We start from the raw sequence: 22,784 nt of genomic DNA, 5'->3' as shown, positions 1-22,784 counted from the left end.
GAACTAAAGTTTTACAAACTCTGCAAGTTTTTTTTTGTTTTTGAAAAGCGTCGGTCACGTTTTAGGTCACATTCTTTTAAACATTTATATTCTCGTTGAACAACATTTTGTTGAAGAAATACAGATATCTGAAAGAAGGCACAAACTCAGTAGTTTGACTTCATTAGCTGCTTCTTTTAGTATTGCGACCTGTTTATAAAAAGATACATCATTGGTAAGGTTGTGCAAAACAAAATGGAGACGTTCATGTTTGTGATAACTCAGAGGCTGTTTATTTTTATGTTGATTTACATTTATAAGCAGCATTATTTACAGGAGTTTTGATTCATTAAGTTGCCTTCAGCTGTCACCCTCATACTTAATGTACTTTCCTCCAACAAAACATATGAAAATATAATTTAAAGCACACTTTTTCACTGACACAGTACAATACATTCACTATACACAGTATAACAAAATAGTCCCATCCTTACCTGTTTAATAATACTGTCACGAAGAATAGGTAAATAGAAACTGGAATTGCAGGTTTATATTTGAAAAGAATTTACATGCAACAATGACATTATTTAATGACTGTTTAGCTGTTGAACTAACTTATCCTGTCTGCTGTTTCATGCGCTAGGAGGAACAGAGCCAATAAAGATAAATGCTGTTCTGAATTGCCGCCAAATCTCTAGCAGAGAGGAAACGGCCAAATAGGGTATTTTATGCACCAACCAACTCCATCTCATGTCTGGATCATTCCTAAAACTCAACCAGCAACATTGTATTACAAACCCCAGGCACTCACAGCAGACTAAATGGCATTGGTGTTTGTGGAACAGGCTGCAAACCTGCAAACCCACCATGCAACAAATAAGATCCCTAAGTGAAAGAACAGGGAAGGAAGGTTTTCAAAGTTTTGCTGTACAAGCTGCTCCTCATTTGTGTGCTTTTCTCTACAGCCTTTGGGGCTTTCAGGACATGCTGGAAGGTGGCCCTGAGATGAGAGAGAAGGGCTCGTGGTTTACAGCTCAGCAAACGGTAACGGAATGGGAGTCATGTTTTATTTTTGGAACCTCTGCTTTCTCGTGACACACATACAGTTTCTACCCATAAGTAGGCAGTAGGTAAACTCTTGAAACAATAGCACTTGTGATGAAGGAATGCTCAAGGCATGGCGGCATTTGTTTTATGTATGAAACTCATTTTGTACATACTTCTAATGCTGAATCTCTTAACACGTTACCAGATTTCTTGAGGCAATGTGGAGGATCTGGAAACATGATTATTTATCTGAACTTTTTGCAAAATATGAAAGAGTTGTGCATGCAGAACATTTCAATCTCTCTTTCTGAACCCTGAAGTCTGTTAACACTTAGATGTATACCCCTAATAAATTATCGAAGTTGTGACAGTGGGTTTCGAGTCACTGAGAAGTATAATCTCCCTAATAGTGGGCTAGGAAACTAAACAAAGTGGAGTTGGTTGCTAGTTCTTTCCATGCCAACGATTTTGAAAAAACAAAAGTTAGTAGTCCATTTTATATTTTTCCCCAAAATTTCCAAAGCATGAGGAACATGATATGCAACAGGATCAGGCAAATTTGAGGCTACAAAATGTGTGTAAATAATAAGCTTTTGGCAAAGAGGTTTAAGAGTAAAGTCTGACAGGCATAGGCAAAAATTCTGAGCATAGTTTACCCCATATGTAAGATGAATTAAATGTGTTACAAATGTGCAGATCTAACAAGCAAAGGCTCCCTCTGGGAAACTGATTTTTTTGTCCCATGCAATGAGCCCTGGTCTGCATAGTTAAGTGGCAATGTGTAGTTTATAGCATACACCTATTCAGACAATACAAGATAACACTATTGTCTTTTCGCTTCACTTACAACTGAGAGCAAAAAGACTAGTAGAAATATCAACTACTTCAGGCAGAAAGTTTAAACCATCTTGGTAAGAAAGAGAAGGCATGCCTTATTTTCTTGGATAGTGAGAAGTCTCAAATCATCATGGAGAGAAATATGATTGCCTCTTCATCGCGACTGATTAGATGTCAAAGTTGTGATGAAAGTAGTCCATACATCTCACCCAGGGGTTGACTGATAATAAAAGGCTGAGAATCACAGATTAGAGAGAGATGGGCCTCTCTTTTGCTGCACAGAATAAGTGATTCCAGAACTTTGAACAACCTTGTTACTTTTTGGATTATCGTGGACTACTAAATTCTTGGAAACATGACCAATAATTGCTTCAGCATGCCAGAAAAGCCAGAACTCAAATACCTAGCAAATGAATGGCACCCTAAAACTGCACTCCTATGGGGCTTAAAGCATTCTATCTGTGAAAAGAAACTTTATTTTTAAATATTGAAAGTGAGTTGTATTTAAACAGTAAATATTTAACTTTGGTAATCAACATTGGACGAAGCAAACAATTTTGAATAAACTAAAAGCAAGTTTCTGGGTTTTGCACTGATTACACACAGGCATTACTTAAAGGGCAGTCTCTGTTGAGTATATGGAATGGCATATGGACCACAAAGTTCATAGGGAGACGATACAACACCTAATTGATAGGGAAATATACTCTACCCTTGCCCGAGATCAAGGGAAAAGAGGCTTACTGAATAAATTAAAGGCTGGACTTGAATATAGCTGTAGAGAGATATAGACAGCACTGCAGGCAATTCAGATGAGCCATCGGCAAGGAGCATACCACAGAGCATAAACAGTCGCGTTCACGGAAAATATAGACTGTGCAAAGAGGTAGACATCATAGTTCAGTATCTATTTCTACTGACAGACAGTTGGTACCACACTCAGTTGGTAAACCCAATGGAATAGAGTTGGGCATCATCTCCGTACTGATGTCAATACTAGTTATCCAACTGTAGGATTTGGCAATGCAGAATCATAAACCTAATGAGGATGACGGAGTTCCATGGATGTATGGTGGGAATTCTTTGGGGGGAGTGGCACCAAACTTCACTTTCATTCAGGGATCTGTATAAGATGTTACCGGTGATTATTTTTTCTGTTGCTTAGGAATTTAAAAATCCAATGTGTTTGGAGAAGTGTAACCTAGCACTACCCATACTTAACTCCTGCACTATGGTTACGTACCAAAATATTCAATGGATTCACCACATCTGCTTGCCCAACAAACCTGTATCTAAGGACATCACCCAAACTGTTAAACAGAGTAGTCCCCGTCACACAATTGGGTAGGCATCCTAACTGAAACATCTCCCAGAGTGCACAATCTTCCAGGTGTTAAGAACCAACTATGTAGCCATCCATACTTTTAGGGGAAAAAGGCACAATGGGCCGCAAACTGCTTGGCTCTTTCTTGTGTATCCCTCTGTACTGTTAGTTAACAGACTCAATAATTGCTGTAACTAATTATTCCCAAAGAGGTTTCTCTTCATGATTCACAAAGCAAACCGTCCGACGTTGACCCAACTTGATTAGGAAGAAGATGGAGTACAGTATGTCTTTCAATTAATTTAACGCTGTCCATTATTTCACTTTGTGCAAAAATATGCTAAGGACAGCCCATTTGTGGGTGTCCTTGCCCAAATTAATGGTCCAAGGCATCTGAAAGAGCGTTGAGCAAACTGGATAATTAAATCCAGGATGAGGTATGTAATCCGTAAAGCACTTGGTGAAGCCTGCACAATGTGTAGTTAGATATCAAAAGAGGAATCAGAGGCTTTGATGCTGTGAGAAATGGCACATGGCATGAAAGACCTCCGTGCCAGGATTTTGGGTGGCAAAAATTGCTAACGGTATGAATGGTTCTTTAATGATCGGATTCCACAAACAGTGGTAAATCTACAATTTGTGAACTTCTGCACAAGTAACTGAAACATTTAGACAACGGTTCAGAAGTTGAACGTGGTCAGTACTGAAAGCAGAAAAACTGTGTGAGAGTGGGTTCACCATCCTCTTTTTTTGCAAACTGGTTGCTGAATAACTTAGACAATGAGTGCAATGGTAGTACTACAAGAGAGCTTTCAGAACTTTTGTACCTTCATGTAGTACATCTTGTAAGCATGGCAACAGGGTCTTTGGAAATCAGTCTATTTGGAAAAAATAATTTAAAAACATCTCAGCCTTTCTGTTGAACTTTCAACGTGTCAGCTCTTTGGCACAAGAACTAAACTAACCTTCTGCTGAGTACAAAAGCTGCACTCAGACAGTGAGAAAAATGGAACAGCTGACCTAAGTTTCAATAGTCCAGGGGTCTGTGTTTTGGGGTGGTCATATGACAGGCTGGTACTATTGACTGTAGGCCTCTGGACTCAAACTCCATAAGTAGAAAATACGTGTGAACAGCTTTGCTCTTCTCCTAAGCTGGACAACTAGTTTGTTCATCCTGCACCATTGTACCGTACCACAATAATTTAATGGAAATTTAGAGAGATGCCTCCTTGATGGGCCACAGAAACTAAAGTAAATTTGAGAAAAACCAAATTCCTGCCTGGAAAGTGGAGGACAAAATAGGCAGTTTTATCTCATCCTTCCATGTTTGAAAAATCAAAATGCTGAGATTGTGAGAAATTTATAGTAGTGATTTGGAGGGAATTACAAGTCTTAAGCCTGTGGATCACAATCAATTTTCTTCATAGACGTCATGTTTCTTGGATTTCCAGTACTTGGGATAACTATGCAGTGATGGCATACAAGAAAACGAAAGGTACTATTTTTCACTACAGCCATACATAACTAGCTTTAACAATTCACCTGTAAGATACTGCTTAACAACCTGTTTCACATACCATGTATGTCTTCAGTTAGTCTCATATGGCAAAGTGATGTCAGGTGAAGCAAATAACTTTAACTGGAGTGCAGCAAACTGCTACAGAACAAAGAAATTGAAAGAAAAGTCCACTTATTTGGGCTGCAGAAATAAAAACATCCCATAGACACAAATGAATAGTCAATAGAACATCCATTAAAGGGCATCTCTCTGCGTGCCTGTCACTTTACTTCCTTGAGCACTGATTTCGCCATGATCAGAGCTTTCTTTCTTAAATTGACAAAACACACTTTGCTCTTTCGGGCTGTGTTTACAACTAGAAATTAATTCTGCATTAAAAGTAGGGTTCAAAGTCTAGCTAGCCCTTGACAACATCCTTTATCTTACCCCGTTTTTCCAGCATTCATGTGGGGGTAGTAGGAAGAGAGGGAGAATGTCATTATAAGGCATAGAACAAGAGACTTGTTCTGCTCTAGCCAGTAGAGCGCGTCTGATTGTAAACACAGCCTAAAAAGTATATTGGGTGCGCAGTCTAGGTCATTTTATCTTTTACCTTCTGTGACTCAAAAGTTAAGTTAGTAAAGAGATGCCCTTTAGCCCAAGTAACAATACTTCTTGAACCAAGCTTTTTTAATCATTTTGTGACGCCCCCAAAAAAACTAGAACAGTTATCATAATGTATTGTCATTAATAAAACATGAAACCTGTTGGCAATAGAGAACTACAAAGTGCTTAAAAACTCCACATTAAGCTAGGGAGTTGCGCTTCACGCACACATGGAATGGATAGCGATACCTAACTTTGCACTCAAGTGGAATTGAATAAACGTATCCCACTTTTTCATGAGTTGGTACATTGTAATTTGTTACTGAGAGCTTGGTCCTCAAAACTATTCTTGGGCATAAAGCGTAGAGTGACCATAATTCAGTTACAGAATAAAATTGTCGACATTCGTAACACTGAAGTAACCAATTACTTTCTTTGTAGATAGGTCAACGGTAAGATTTTCCAGCATTTCAACAGGCAAAAAATAATTTGCAAGATAATATAAAACAGTAAGCACACATCCTCTTTATGTATGTTATTTATGTATGAAAATATTTTAGCATATTATGTTAAACATCCTTTCTTATTTTATATTTGTAATACCTAGGACTTACCACATCGGAACTCCTATAACGTAAGGCTTGTTAAACAGGCTGAAAATGGAGGATATGGGGTGGGGAGTATTCGTGAATCGCTTATGACTTCTTTCAAGGACATCTGTCCTCTGGTCGGCTGCCACAACAAAACTAAATAAAATGAATTGTGCACAAATTCTCGGCGTTTGTGGTGAAAATGGGTTTTGAAAACTATATAGCTATTTTTTTGTATTTCTGTAGCACCTTTTTTTGTAGTAACGAAAATGGGTATGATGTGATTAGCATGTGCAAATGTACAAAATCATGAGCTCTACAAAGATACATCATTCCAAAAATGACTGAAACTTGTTTTAAGCATGCTTCTAGAGTCGTGGTTGATAGGGGAGCTGAACGTTTCCCCTGAAGAAAACAAAAGGTGGCTGTTTTCTAAATCAGCAGCTGCTGGTGAGGATTCCTTGGCACAGTTGGACCAGCTCTCCATCACTGCATCTTCCTGATGATCTCAGCAGACACGGGAGGGTGAAAATTGATTGTATGATGTCGCAGGCCCTGAGAGGTCTTGTAACTCTTCCCGCAACGACACTTGAAGGGTTTGCGAACGCGGATTTGTGTTCTGTGGCCATTCTTGGCATGGTACTTAATGCCATTGACGTTCTGTAGGTGATAAAGACACAAAAAAACTTGTAAAGTGCTACATATCAAGAATTTTTAAGTTTGTGGGATTTATAAACAAAATGCAGTAGGCAATTATCTATTTCCCTTGTTTTCTCGAACGACCACAAACTAGGGACATAAACAGAATGACACATTTTCACTTTCCATAAGTAACACCAACTTATAGTTCAAATGAAACCAGGCAATAGCTCTGATGGGTTCCATCACTTTAAATGAGACCGCAAGCCAAGAGACCTCAAGCCAAGGATGCTTAAATCTGGCGTGAATTTTTACTAGTTCATTTTGAAAAATTTACAGAAAATCAGTCTATGCTTTGAAAAGTAGTATTCTCTTATTTCCCACTTCAGGAGTACCACTATGGTAAAAAGTAGCAGAGAAGAATCATCGTCTCACACACAAAGCACTATGACGCAGCCAAGTGAAGGGTATAGAACTTTATAAAACCCTAAAATAAATAAGTGAAAACAATTCTTCATAAAAATACACTGTAAATAGACATTCAGGCCCAAGGACTTGGAGAATCACTTGGCACAGTCTACCCTCGTCACCACATGGTGTTCTGAGGATAAATTTATAGACCATTCCAAAATAATTCTAATCTTCCATCATCAATACTGCTTCCTTACATGTTTCTGGTCCGCTGTTCTCATTCCGCTAACACATTCTTTGAGGCCACTTGTTGAAGTATGACGCCCTCTAGTGGCTACCTGAAGTGGGGCCATAAGGCATCTGCCTACAGTGATCTTAATGAAGCACCGTCCATCCCAGGGTATTTTACTTTAGATTGTGTAATATAACTAAGGGCTGGTATTCACTTAGTAAGATGAGTACAGTAAAACACAAGCATCTGGCATCTATAGATTGGCGGCATTCACGTCTTAGAACATCACCCATCGTGGTTAAGGAGGCAAAAAATCTGGGGGTCTTTGTTGATAACTCCCCTTCTTTTAAACCACGTATCAACGGAGATACCTCCATTTGCTTCTATTATTTGAGGCTGCTCGCTAAAATTTTTCCACTCATCTGTTGCTTGTTAAAGAATTGTGGTTTAAGTGACCATTCGTGCAAGACTGGACTTTTGTAATGCACTATTCATTGGGCTCTCCAAGTATTTGCTTTCAAAATTGCAGCTGCTATAAAACTTGGCGACTCGGAGCATTCTAACCCTACCCAGAAGGACCCACATCAGTGGTTTTAAGGGTGCTACACTGGCTTGGTGATAAAGGGGTCAATTTCAGAAGCTTAGACATCAGGATCAGGGACCTTCTGCAACAAGTCCCTACACACTACAAAACTTGGCCGTTACCATCCACACAGAAATAGTCACTCTTCTACAATGCATTTAGCTAGAGTCTCAAGCTTTAAAAAGTGTAGGACAGGGGGCCGATGTGTTTGCAACTCACGAAAAAAGAATGGAACCAGCTCCAGTTAAGAGGCAAAATAAACCACCTTTAGTTCAGATAGGGTCTTTAAACTTGGCTTTTTCCTAAATGTTCATGGAAATGGCTCTTTCTCTTTTTTCTGTTTGGTTGGGACTACTGCAGCGCTAAGTAAGACACACTTGGGTAACAGTGAGCTTCAAAAAAGCATAAGGACCTGGTTCACAAAGGTAAACTTTCACATTTGTGTAAGTTTACTACTTTTTGGTATTCACAAACTACATGGGGAGTTTTACGACTCTGCACTCCTTATACTTGTGTGCTGAGTTCTTCTCACCCAGAGACTCCGCAGTCATGGTGGAGAACTTTGCACACATAAGTATACAGAGTGCGGAGTCTTAAAACTGCACGTAGTTTGTGAATACCCAAAAATAGTAAACTTACACAAAAGTGTACGTATAACTTTGTGAACCAGGCCTTAAGTGTCGTATCTGATAGAGACTTCTATCTGCAGATTCCTTACCTTAGAAATATCCCCAAGCATCAGACTGGATCCGCAATTTTTTCATGAGCTGGTACCCCTGCGCGCCAGTAGGTGGCATCATTTGGCTCCGCATGGCATTGTCCGTGGCTGAAGTGACGTGTGCGGGTCTTATATACGTGCCACCCCAACGCACTGATGTCAGTTCTTTTCTTTCCGTGCCAGAAGCGTTACCCCTAGTCTCTTTTTGACTGACCTTTTTTTTGGCCCTTTTGTCAAAGATGTTTGAGACATTGTCTCCTGGCGTGGTGAGGAAGGCTGGTTTCCAGTCCTGTGGCGCCTGTCACCGGCAAATGTTGGTGACAGATTCACACCTCAACTGCCTTTGGTGCCTCAAACATGACCACAATGCCAAGCCCTGCGTCGATTGTCACGCCATGAACCCCAAGGCCTTGAGGAAGAGGGTTCCCAAGCTCCTTGCTGCTCGACATACGATGCTACAATGGTCTCAATCCCGGTCGCAAGGAAAGTCCCTTGATCAGTCGTGGGACCATTCCAAATGCTCGTCATTGAAGTCGTCCGGCAAGTCCCACAAGCATAAGAAAAACAAGAAGTCGAAGAAGTCTTCACCCCGTCTGTGAAAAACATCTGATGATATGAGGGAACGTCAGCATTCAAAGCCTGGCTCCACAGTTGAGCCTGTGCCAGGGCCAACTCCATGATTCCTTGAGTTTCCTGGAACTGGAGCGACTCCCATCCTACTCAATGAGTTTTATGAGGCAATGCACCTCATATGTGGGTGGCCCGTCCCCTCTGGCATGCCCTTGGGCCTCGTCTGTTTGGAATGGGCACCTATGGTCTTACGCCGGCAGGCTCACCTCCAGCGCACGACAGGCCCCTTGAATCCAGGGATGGACCTGGACCGATGCCGGTTGAGCCACCTCAACCTTCCCTGGCGCCGAACCCGGTGCCGCCTCCATACTCATCCCCGACTCTGACACGGGTCCGGCTGGACGGCGTCAGATTCAGGTGCCGACTGAAGGCATTTCTTCTAGGTTGGAGCCTGTGTCTTATTCCTATGGGCTAGGACTTGGGATGATTGGCGGGAGGGGCACTGGACCCTGGTGAATACCAGCCTTTAGATATCACCGAGGATACCTGTAGGGATATTTATAAGGAAACTGCACAGTGTGGGGCAGGATGCAATTTATCAGTGCCGCACTGCGCCATTTAAAAAAACTCAGGGATTTTCTGTGTTTTCCCTTGCGCTGGCACTAAGAAAAGCTGCCTAGTGCCAACACAGACAGCCTTGTGCCATAGTGCAAGGTTGCCTGCGTTGCAGGGATGATTCTCTGCAACACAGGCACAACTGCACCATGGTGCAAGGGTGTCTGTGTTGCAGGAATAATTGTTTATGTGCAGGAAGGGGCACCTTCCTGCACAAAAACAATCTTTAAAGGCAATGTGCTCTTCTATGTATGCTGCAGAATGGAGCACACATAGAAAGAGCAAAAACGAGAAATACAAGTATTTCTCCTTCTTGCGCCCATCTACCTGGTATTCAGTGGCTTTAGGTTTTGGCGCTGCCTCAGATTTACAGATCCTTGTAAATCTGGGGCAGCATCAAAAAGCAATGGGTGATGCGGTGGAATGCCCACAGCAACACCGATTGCATGCCTTTTTCACACAGATACCTGTGTGAAAGGGGATGATATTTAGAAAGCGGCGTTCAGCCACCCAAAGTGGCTTAACGTCGCTTTGTAAATACAGAGCAGGGCATTGCACCACCGGAACTTCGGAAAAAGTGACCGTTTGGTGGTGCATTGCCCTTTTGAATATGCCCCCTGGAGTGAGGATCTGGCGTATGCCAGTGGCCTTGACACCTCCTCAGCTCCTGGATTTTGGTCTCTCCTCCTACTGTGGCTAAGGAGGAGGGAGCCTAATTTGCAATGGCGGTGAGGAGGGTGACTGAGGTTCTGGACCTTCAGCTGCCCTCGTTGGCTGTTAAGATGAACATCTTGATGGAGGTGATTCAGACGGGAGTGACCCCATCCGAACCGCTTGTCCCGTTTAACGAAGCCCTCACAGACATCCTTTTCTGGGCCTGGTCCAAGCCCTGCACAGGGGCTCCTGTTAATAGGACAAGTACCCACCGCCTTTGCCCCACCCCAGAGGATCCCAATTTCCTCACTCAGCACCCCACCCGGAGAGTTTGGCGGTCCAAGCCTCCACTTCCAGAGTAAACCCTGGTGCATTCCCTACCAAGCCAATGGACAGGGAATCCAAGAGGCTGGATTCCTTGGGAAAGAAGATGTTTTGCCGTCAGTGAACACTGCATGCCTTTTGGGCCGCTACTCCCATTTGCTCTAGGACTCGGTTGCGCAGGTGCTGCCTATGGTCTCGGAGGAGCCCGAGCCATGCTCTCCCAAGCTATTGCCTATGGGAGAGATGCAGCTAAGTTCGCCATATGCTGGGGGTTGGATGTAGCTGACTCACTAGGCAGAGAGGTTTCATTGTCGGTGGACCTTACACGCCACGCCTGGCTTTTCAGGGGTTGTCCTGGCCTCGATCCTGAACACACCCTCCAATGGTTCCCGTCTCTTCAGAGACAAGTCAGACTCAGCACTCAAGCGCTTCAAGAACAGCAGGGTTACAGCCAGGTCCTTGAGCCTTTCCATGGCCCCTCGCCAACCCCGATCTGCCTTTTTTCTCCTTTTGTGGCCATGGAAGGGACTTCCAGCTGCACCTCTACCTGCCCAGCCATCACGTCCCAGAGGTTGTCCAGCCCCTGCGTGGCTGAGGACACGGTACCCACAGACCTCGTGGGTCAGGTAGCCAGAAGTCGAGCCAGTCCACCCCCCGACCCGCAGCCTCCGAGCCTCTTTGGTTTGCCCCCCAACCATCATGGGCACCAGTGGGAGGCAGGATACGCCGTCACCTGCACTACTGGGGGTCAATAACATCCATCTCCTTGGGTTCTCCAGATCATCCTCAGTCACCCTCCTCACCGCCATTGCAAATTAGGCTCCCTCCTCCTACTGTGGCTAAGGAGGAGGGAGCCTAATTTGCAATGGCGGTGAGGAGGGTGACTGAGGTTCTGGACCTTCAGCTGCCCTCGGTGGCTGTTAAGATGAACATCTTGATGGAGGTGATTCAGACGGGAGTGACCCCATCCGAACCGCTTGTCCCGTTTAACGAAGCCCTCACAGACATCCTTTTCTGGGCCTGGTCCAAGCCCTGCACAGGGGCTCCTGTTAATAGGACAAGTACCCACCGCCTTTGCCCCACCCCAGAGGATCCCAATTTCCTCACTCAGCACCCCACCCGGAGAGTTTGGCGGTCCAAGCCTCCACTTCCAGAGTAAACCCTGGTGCATTCCCTACCAAGCCAATGGACAGGGAATCCAAGAGGCTGGATTCCTTGGGAAAGAAGATGTTTTGCCGTCAGTGAACACTGCATGCCTTTTGGGCCGCTACTCCCATTTGCTCTAGGACTCTGTTGCGCAGGTGCTGCCTATGGTCTCGGAGGAGCCCGAGCCATGCTCTCCCAAGCTATTGCCTATGGGAGAGATGCAGCTAAGTTCGCCATATGCTGGGGGTTGGATGTAGCTGACTCACTAGGCAGAGAGGTTTCATTGTCGGTGGACCTTACACGCCACGCCTGGCTTTTCAGGGGTTGTCCTGGCCTCGATCCTGAACACACCCTCCAATGGTTCCCGTCTCTTCAGAGACAAGTCAGACTCAGCACTCAAGCGCTTCAAGAACAGCAGGGTTACAGCCAGGTCCTTGAGCCTTTCCATGGCCCCTCGCCAACCCCGATCTGCCTTTTTTCTCCTTTTGTGGCCATGGAAGGGACTTCCAGCTGCACCTCTACCTGCCCAGCCACCACGTCCCAGAGGTTGTCCAGCCCCTGCGTGGCTGAGGACACGGTACCCACAGACCTCGTGGGTCAGGTAGCCAGAAGTCGAGCCAGTCCACCCCCCGACCCGCAGCCTCCGAGCCTCTTTGGTTTGCCCCCCAACCATCATGGGCACCAGTGGGAGGCAGGATACGCCGTCACCTGCACTACTGGGGGTCAATAACATCCATCTCCTTGGGTTCTCCAGATCATCCAAAGGGGCTACTCCCTCCCCTCTGTGATTGCCCCTCCGCCCATGCCACCTACTTGCATCAGGCTGATGGAGGACCATCTACTTCCTGGTTCCCAAGAATGACGGAGGCCTTTGTCCTACCCTAGACCTGCACCCTCTCAATTTCTTCCTGAAAAAGGAGAAAGGCTCAGGCTCGCTCAAGTTTTGTCTGCCCTGGAACTGGGAGACTGGATGGTAGTGTTGGACTTGCAGGACACATACTTTTTCACATTCCTGTCCTGCCTGCACACAGATATTACCTACGGTTCACGGAAGGCCACCAGCACTTTCTATTTGTCATGCTTCCCTTTGGTCTTACCAACACCCCTTGGGTGTTCACCAAGGTGAAGGCGGTGGTTGCAGCTCATCTGGGGAGATCAGGGGTATCAGTCTGGCCCTATCTCGCCCCAGGCGGTCATCTCCCACCTCCAGACCACGGCGGACCTCCTGCAGTAGCTGGGGTTTACTATAAACGTGCCAAAGTCACACTCTATCCCTTCTCAGATGCTCCTTTTCATCTGAGCTGTTCTGGACACAGTGCAGTTTCGGGCTTATCCGCCATAGCAGCGAGTCCATGGTATTCAGGCTATGATTCAGATTTTTCTGCCTCTATCCTGGATTTCGGTGAGACTGACTCTGAGGCCTCCTGCATCCTACTGGTGAAAAATGCCCGATGGCATATGCATGCCTTGCAGTGGAACCTGAACTTCTAAGGGGTGCAGCACCATGGGAGTCTCTCCAACAGGGTCCAGATCTCGGAGGGAGCTGCAAAAGACATACAGTGCTGGGTTACGACAACGATTGGGTCAGCGGCAGACCCTTCTCCAACCAGATATCACAATAGTGACAGATGCGTCACTCCAGGGATGGGGCAGCCATCTGGGAGAGGTGGAGATCAGAGGACTATGGTCTCTGGCAGAAACCAGACTCTGCATCAACCTTTTGGAGTTACCGAGTAATCTGGTTGGCATTGAAAGGCTTTATACTCTCCATCAAGGGAAGGCTAATGCAGGTGTGCATGGACAGCACCACCGACATGTGGTATTGCAACAAGCAGGGCGGGGTAGGGTTGTGGACCCTCTCTCAAGAGGCTCTTCTCCTTCTGGACATGGCTATAATGTTAGAGCATTTCCCAGGTGGTTCAACACCTTGCGGGCTTTCCTAATGCCGGAGTAGACCAACTCAGCCGAAGATGCCTTGTGGATCATGAATTGTGTCTCCAACTGGACGTGGTGCACAGTCTCATCAGTGGGGACAGCCTTGGTTGATTCTGTTCGCCACTGCCGAGAATGCGCAATGTCAGCAGTTCTGCGCATTGGAGTTTCCACGGTGGCTCTCACTCAGAGACACTTTTTGTCTTGAGTGGAGCTTTTGCCCCCCTATACGGCTTTCTGCCCATACCACTCTTGCCCAGAGTTCTCAAGAAGATCAAACATCACCAGCCCAAGTCATCCTTGTGGCTCCAGAGTAGGCTTAGAGACCGCTAGTATCTTGAGCTGTTGAACATGTCCACCGGTCCTTCAATCAGGCTGCCCCTTCTGGATGATCTCCTGTCGCAGCAGCAGGGGAAGAGTTCTCCACCTGAACCTGTCAACACTCCACCTTCATGCGTGGAGATTGAGAGGTGACCGTTGACAGCTTTCGATCTTCCACCCGAAGTCTGTAATATTATCATGGCAGCTCGGTATCCCTCCACAAAGACAGTATACGCTGGCCGGGGGAGCAAGTTTATGGCAAGGTGTACTGCAAAACAGGTTGATCCTTTATCCGCACCGCCTCTCTCAAGTTCTTTTGTTTATCCTTACCCTGGCCCAGCAGGGCTCTGCATTGGGCACGTTGAAGGATTATTTATCTGCTATCTCAACCTTTCTGCAGCTGCCAGATCAGCCTTCCCTCTTCAAGTCCCCTATTGTAAATAGGTTCCTTAAAGGTATGCAGCACATGTTTCCTGCAACTCCTTTCATCATGCCTCATTTGGACCTTAACTTAGTTCTTACCTTTCTAAAGTGCGCTTCCTTTGAGCCACTGCATTCCTGCCCTCTTAGGCAGCTCAACATCATGACAGCGTTCTGGTGGCAATTACATCTGCTGAGAGGGTCAGTGAATTGCAGGTGTTGTCATCTTAGCCACCTTACATCTCTTTTCCCCCAGACAAACTGTTCCTTCAGACTCTAGCATCTTTCTTCCTGAAGTTAGTCACCCCGGTCCACGTAGGCCTGTCCATCACTTTGCATACCTTTTATGCTCCACCTCTTCCCTCTAAGGAAGAGGGGAGACTCCACCAGCTGGACCCAAAATGTGCATTATTGTTCTACCCTGACCACACAAAACCTTTCCGGGTGGGCAATCAACTCTTCGTGGGTTATGTCAGAGGCAAGAAAGGAAATGACGGGCAGACACAAACCATCTCCCAATGGATTGTACTCTGCATTAGAATCTCCTACGCATTGGCCAAGAAGCAGGGCCCAGAGGGTTTGAGTGCTCATTCCACCAGAGCAGAGGCTGCAATCACTGCATTAGCATACAGAGTTCTGATCATGAACATCTGCCAGGCAGCAATGTGGGCCTCGCTGCACACGTTCACCAAGCACTACTGCCTGGACAGTCAGGTCCATCAGGATGGGTACTTTGCCCGTTCGGTCATGAAGACCTTTCTGGTCAATATCGGGTCTGCAAACCCTCCTCAGAGGAGGTATTGCTTGGGTATCAATTCTAAAGTAAGGAATCTGCGGTTAGAGGTCTCTATCAGATGAACAAGTTACTTACCTTCGGTAATGCCTTATCTGGTAGAGACTATTTAGCCGCAGATTCCTTACTGTCCTACCCACTCTGCAAACAGATTTCTAGGTACAGGACTATTCCCTTTTCAAGGACTAGTTCTACACACCATTGATCAGTGTTCTTGGTAGATCTGCGATTCTGCTGTGAAAAGTCGCAAAAAGAAACTGATGTAAGCGCGCTGGGGTGGTGCCTTAAAGGCACTGCGCACGTCACTTCTGGCTCGGCCGATGCCACCTAGAGCCAAACTATGCCACCAACTAGCTCGCATGAATACTGCTCCCGAAAAAAATTCCAGATCCAGTCTAACGCCAGGAGGTAATTCTAAGGTAAGGAATCTGAGGCTAGATAGAGTCTCTACCAGAAAAGGCGTTACCATAGGTAAGTAACTTGTTCATTAGTACAGTATCTACAAACTGCAGGCAAATTCCACTGGACAAAGTAAGCAGCCTGGAAGAGGCCACCAGTTGCAAACGTTGATTTCTATTAGAGGTAAATAACCTCCCTACACACGCAAAGGTATCATAATGAAACAATAATAACTCTTTTCCTCTAATCCTGTTTTTTCCATTTAAGGTCACGTGGGTGCGTGGACATAGATCACGATTACTGGGGTACTTGTAGATCATGGTATTTCCAGCTTTAGCTATGTTTTGGCCTTCGTATAGTGCTTCACCTAAAACTGGCAAAGTTTTCTTGTCCGTGTTAGTCGGTACTGAAACGGGAGTACCACTTAGTTGCAAGTTAACTTTAACACTGTTTTCGTCTTGACTTTGAAATTGGATATATGGTGGCCAACATTTTTTTTCACAACTTTAAAAGGGCAGTGAAAGTTCTGATTTTCACATGGAAATTAATATGCTGGTTACAATCGATTGGAAGTAAACAAAGTATTTGTGGGAATTACAAGACGTTTCTCAGAGTCTGCAACTAAACACGTCCTGGATGAAAAGGCCGTCTGTCGGCATATTTTTACAAGAGTGGATGTCTCAATTTTCTGTTTGGTGGGATTGTTCCCTTTCACTTCTTGTATCACGCGGAGCCAGTCAGTCGTTTGCAGTTATAGTTCTGTTTGTTCTCTTGTGGAACATATTTACCTCATTAAACAACTACTGGCAAAGCCGCTTAGCCTCGGCTTACTGTTCAGCATTGGAAAAAAATGAAAAATTAATTTTGCTAATGCTGAACAGCATCGGCAAAAAACAGCAACAGAAAAAAAAAGTCCATGATGTATACACGTGCATGCATCCTTACGCATGCGATTTGCATGTATGCATCAATCTGCTATGGTGACCCCATGCTCGCATATGTCATAATGCATCAGCCATTTTGGCTTTTGACTCCAGTATGATGTGTTTTTGTGCCCATTTAATTTTTTTTTATTTACTGTGCCAAGATGGTGAATGCCCATCCTGGAGAGGTGCATTAAAAAATAAAATAAAAGGCACACAAAAACACATTTAAGAAAAGGAGCAGCTCATCAGCAGATCACAGCTGGCGGGTCTTCCTAAACAAGCATTAAAAATGCAACAGATCTCGTCTTTGTCCAAGTTAGAGCATTTTTTTTAGCAAATGGTGTTTCTTTTTAGAAGTGTTTTTATTATTGTGCAGTTTTCAATGTACATAATATGCATATTTATCCATGCATTTAGAGGTTTCGTTATTTAGATATGCAGATGTATTGTATGTGTATATATGTGCATATACATGTTGGTCTATATATGTATATACAGATCTATAAATGTATAAAAGCATATTTTAGTGATATTGGGATGGATATATGTATATATAGTGATATCTTTAATAAAATTGCTTAAACTTTCACAAATGCGAGACCTGTTGCATTTGAAATGTTTGTTATTTAGTGTATACATATATGTATATATATGTGGAAAGATATATGCATATATATATATTGACATATGTATACATATCTATATATATATATATGCATATATATGTATGCGCATATATATGTGGAAAGATATATGCATATATATATTGACATATATATCTTTATATATATGCATATATATGTATGCATGTATATAGGTAAGTGTGTAGGCTTCCTTTTGTTTGAGTCTCTTGGTTGGGAGCAGTCAGGAGCCTCACACCTGATGCAATGCAGCAGGGAAAACAAAGGCTCACACTTTGTTAGCACTTCACACATACTTAAGAAAGGCAGCTTGTGGAAATTAACACAAGCCAATGAAAAATATGGGCAGAGAGTGAGCGGAACTTCAAGTCCGTACCTGAATACAGCATGCCTCGCAGAGCAGCGCATGTACTGCCCAGGCTCGACCTAAAAACAGTATTTGATGCCCAAATGCCTCAGCTAAGAAGCTTATAGGAGCAATTGGCTCTCCACCTGCTAACAATTGACAGTACCGATTATAAACTTTAAAGAGAGGTTTATCTTGCACAGAGGCACCACATAAGAAATGACCCATCACTAATCTCCTCAGCAAGCAACATTACTGGCATCCCACCAAAACCAACTTGAAAAGGAGAAGCCAACAAGAGGAGATCACTTCACTTCCCATCATTCATCTGCACAGGAAGTGACATCACTTCCTGCCTTCTCCTTACTTCAGTCAACTCCCCTGGGCACCCCAGCAAAGCGCGGACTCAGACAAAAACACTGACTGTTTGTGCCAGAAACCCCTGTGCGTCACCCAGCCTCGCATACCATCAACCCCCGCACGAGATACAGACAAGCCAGACACTCACATAGCATTGGCGCTACACATACACCACCTTGTACATGCCCCACAAACTACTGCACACACCTCTTTAACTACAGAACACACATTCCAATTCAAGCTCATTAACGCTCACTCCGCATACTCCATGCACCAGACGTCGCAGATCGCATCAGCTATGACAAGCTTGACACCCTCCTCAACACAAAAACATGGCGCACACCCACATAATTACACATCCTAGGAACCATCTCCACACAGGCTACAGCAGCCATCGTGTGGACTGTGTACAAAAGAAGGGAGGAGGCTTTGCTATCATCCGTAAATCATCCTGGTCCTACACCTTATGCAAGTAACACTCAACGCCAAAGCCTCCTTGGGCATATAAGATCATAATTGATGAATTCTCAGGTGGTCTCAACACCTCATCTTTCAGACACACCCACACCACCCTCTTGGGTAAGTTCACCTTCCCAGAAAACCAAAGCTCAAAAACACAAGAGGCACCCTTGCCTACCTCATCGACACAGTCAACGCAATACAACACATCGTTCAACCAACACGCTTCAAACGCCACAACTATGACCTCGTCTTCTCAACAGCACCAGCAATCTAACGCAAACCACACATGCTCCGGACCAGACCACCTCACCATCTCTATCTCCCTTCTCAGCATCTATCAACAACAGACTGCCTGGTCTGCAGTGGTTTCTACATACAAGAGAGCGCCTCGTGGCAGCAGAGTTCAGCCGCACAGGCACCTGGGGAGGATGTGGCCTAACACCCAGAGCGGACGACATTGGAGCGGAGGATCGGGTAGGTTCGAGTCTCGGCAATGTCTCTAAACATCCTGTGATTATGGCCAAATCACCTATTCCCCCATTGCCGAGCAAAGATGAATGTGTCCTCGTGTAACACAACTGGTGCTCATGTAAAGCGCTCCGATACCCTCGGATCGAGGTCACCCTATAGAAAACTGCAAATGTAGCACCAAGAAGCAGGAGCAGACAGCGCTTGTCCTGCCAGCCTCCTAGACGTGCGCTCTGTCCAGTGTGAGGGAGGGGGGGCACACAGCTCATGTGCCCCTACAGCTCTCACTCAGTTGTGCGCCCTTAAAATCACAAACGTATCAAGCATTGACAAACCCAACAGGCGGGGCTTTCGTTGCTTCTCTTTGTGTAATGCAAGCAGTTGCCACAAAATTAAATCAAATCAAATGCAGGTGTCTAAACTTGGCTGCCGCACGTTTGCAATAAACATGTTTACATTATAAAACATTCACTGAGGCGGCTGCTTTACTAGTGGGGTTTTTAAATAGCAAGCCCTTCGGTTGCACGGGACACTGTACGATTATTTGAGAAGGAGACGAGAATAAATAAACACCAAACCCTCTGATCACAGGGACCTCCGATGCGTCACTCACGGAACTTACTACAACAGCTTTAAAACAAGCGCTCGCCATGACGTAGACTTTTGACTTTTTCGCCCGTCCCATTTAGACTGCCTCGCCTGCTTTCCTTCTGAAGTAAAAGGTTTCTTATCTTTATGGGGCCATGTGTTTAGCCCCATAAAGATAAGAAACCTTTTACTTCAGAAGGAAAGCAGGCGAGGCCATCCAAATGGGACGGCTTAAAAAGCCGAAGGAAAACGTCACAACAAGCTCTTTTCCAATGGCTGGCCAACGTTTAGCATAAACGGTGACGCCAGCCAATGGAAAAGAGGGGCGGGGCTTAAAGCCCCTTACAGAATATACCTAAAAACATTAAATCTCGCCAGCAAGACTGCGCATGTGCGCAGCCCACGCTAGCCGAGACTTAAAAAGTAAAACAAGAAAAGAAAATGGGACAGGGGGCTGGGGGCTGTTCACCGTGGAGCCTATGGGGGTAAAAAGAAAGAAAGCTAAGTTGGGCGGAGAGGGTTGGGAGAGGCAGTGAATGAGCAAGCATGGGCGAGGGTGTGGAGGGGAAAATAGTTTTGAGTGGAGAAAGGCAGAGAACAAGAAAACTCATGCACTCCCACAGAGTGCTGAACGCAAAAATAACAAGCATTGAAAATGCAATAGGTCTCGCCTTTGATTAAGTTAAAGTCATTTGCTTTGCTAATGGTATTGCATAGCAAAGCAAATGGCTTTAACTTAATAAAAGGGGAGACCTATTGCATTTTTAATGCTTGTTTATGCAGGCATGCAGTTTGTTGTTATACATCTTAATAAGGGTGTACTGTCCCACGTGGTCTCTTGGCATGACAAACAAAGCTCTTACTGAAAATAAAATTGGCACCTTTGTTAAGTTTAAAAATAGAAACTAGTATTACATAATGGTCTAATGTCGTTTTCGTCTCTCTGGAGGCAGGCACCAGTTGACCAGCCGCATGTGGGGCTTTTGGCTTCGACAGGAAGACGTCCCGACCCAGCGTTAATGACAAACAAATTAACTAACTTAAGTGACTGACAACTGCTTCCCCAGCACTCTAACCGTCTTATGAATGAAATGTCAGGGATGGGATGAAGGCAAGCCAGTGAAACAAAATAGGTTACCCCAGAGGTGCCAGCATCTCGTGAGCCCCACCCTCACACGTTCCCTGGCTCCAGTCTGCTTGTGCCCAAATTCCAGAGACCCCACTAGAGATCAGTCTGTCACTGCCTGTGACCTTCAGCTCTAATGACAGTGGGTTTCCAGTCTGCTGCAAATATTGTGGAGGCAGGAGAACTGGCTGTAGAGCTTTCTCAGGGATTGCACCAAGGATCTGGAACTCCCTACCTCCAGTAGTTCGTGGAATCACTTCCCTTACCGCCTTCAAAAAAGAAGTAACAATACTACTAATGAACAAATTCATACCATAAGTCTGATTTCTGTGATGTCACCGAGTCATCTTTATGATTGGAATCCTTTTGCCGACCTCCAGTGGAATGGTTAGGTCCTCATTATGTATGACGAATATCACTACCCTTACTGTTCAATTACCGTATGTAGTGTAAAGCTTAGCTAGTGGTGGGTCTCTCTTGGTTTTATCTATACACTTCTTATCCATTGGGATCCGATCGTGGTTATAATATGTATGCTTGCTAGCACACTCATCTAATGTTCTTTTACTGTATATTGTACTACGTCATACAGGATCATGATCCTCTATGTTTGTTAATCATATATCTTCTATTCCTTTTGTACGAATTGACACTTTTAAATGTATGTATACTACCTCAACCATTTTTGCTCTTATACTGTCAAGTGCTCTGATACCCTAGTGGGTCACGTTCGCGCTATATAAAACTTTATAAATAAACTTTATAAATAAATAGGGAGGTGAACTGCATAGATTCTCCTTCTTGGCACCTTTGGATTGGGGCTCACAGATAGTAATCAACTGGGCCCTGTGTAAAGTAGCCTAATACCCAAAGCAGCCCGTGCCACCCTATTATCAATCCCCCCCTATTCCAAGCGCATAGCATGCCTGTCGCTCGTCTGTCTGAGAAAGGGTTGGTCCTGCATTTCTGTGAAGCAGAGTCCTCCTTTGGATTTATGTAAAGAAAAACAAAATTTTAAAATGTATTTATAACTAGCTCACCAATTTCAGCAGGACAATCGCAAATTCATCAAGGATGAATTTGCCATTACTTAATCGTAAATTATTTGGTTGAGTACCAAAAAAACAACTGTCTCTACATCAAATAGCAGCAAGTGATTAATCAACACCATGGATACACCTAACAAAAACAGGGTTGCTACGAACGGTTTGCCCATGCGAGTAAAATGTGCGATTGTCGTTGATGGATGTAAAAATCACAAGTAGCAAGAAAAAGTTCTGACCAGTTGCCATAGGAGTCAATTACTAGGGTGACCTCCAAATTCATGTTTTGTCCAAAAGTAGACAAGTTCATATTTCGACCTATTTTAAGAAATTTGGGGAGGGATTTCATCAGGAAAAGGTCTGGTGAACTTGAAGTAGCACCCCTGTGATGGTGTTATTGTCAAGAAACCTGTAGGAAGCATAAATCAGGAGTACCCACATGTAATTGAAATATTGTAGTAAAGCATAGACAATTTGACCAGTTGTGAGGCTTTAAGAACAGCAGCTCCAGTCAAATGAATGCTCTCTTCCGAAAGGCCAGCATGCTTCGTAGTTGGGAATTTTCGTTTGATTTCCCAAGCCCTTGTTGATACAGTTTGATACACATTTAGGCGGTTTTTAAACAGTACAGGAACTCGGCACTTCATTGGTGTATAGTAAGCTGTTGCTTACATCAGATAGTAAATGACCATACCCGGGTGGAGTTTAAAACCCCTGTGCCAGCCCCTGGTGCATATTCTGTACAGAAATAATTTATTTACCAGTTGACTGAATAGCAACAATCAACTGGACCAAATTTTATGGATCGCCATTAAACATCTATGGTCTGAAAGCAGCTTGGAGGTATTTTTTGTTCTTAAAATGATTATACTTAGTGTCGTTAAAATAACCATGATCCACAGAGTTAAGCTGTCTTCTAAATGCTAAAATCTGGGCACATTTTCTAGTGAATTGGACAATCTTATTTACGAAAGAAAAACACCAAACATCACAATCTGAGAAAGCGGCTTCAAACAACACATTGTAAACACTAAGAACTGAGCCAACATAGACCTAGAGCTTTCAAAGGCCAAATCTGAAGGAAACCTAGCCCGCCTGTGATGTTTCACACTATAATAAATATTATCCGATGTAATCTTTGAGCCTCTTTCACTTTAGCTTCAGCAAGAAGGTTCTAGTTGTTTCT

At 44.3% G+C, this 22,784-nt stretch overlaps 1 protein-coding gene across 1 annotated transcript in view; it reads right to left on the bottom strand.

Annotated features, from left to right (window-relative positions):
* Positions 1 to 249: 249 nt before the first annotated feature.
* JAZF1 (JAZF zinc finger 1) overlaps positions 250 to 22,784 on the bottom strand; it is a 673,202-nt gene continuing 650,667 nt past the window's right edge. Inside the window, exon 5 of the mRNA XM_085631608.1 lies at positions 250 to 6,541. Coding sequence (XP_085487734.1) covers positions 6,368 to 6,541 — 174 coding nt within the window. The 3' untranslated portion in view covers positions 250 to 6,367. The remainder of the gene's footprint in view (positions 6,542 to 22,784) is intronic.

This window comes from Triturus cristatus, chromosome 10 (genome assembly GCF_964204655.1).
Source record: "Triturus cristatus chromosome 10, aTriCri1.1, whole genome shotgun sequence".
Classification (NCBI taxonomy): domain Eukaryota; kingdom Metazoa; phylum Chordata; class Amphibia; order Caudata; family Salamandridae; genus Triturus; species Triturus cristatus.
Note: the sequence above shows the minus strand (reverse complement) of the source record. Positions and strands in the feature narration are given on the sequence as shown.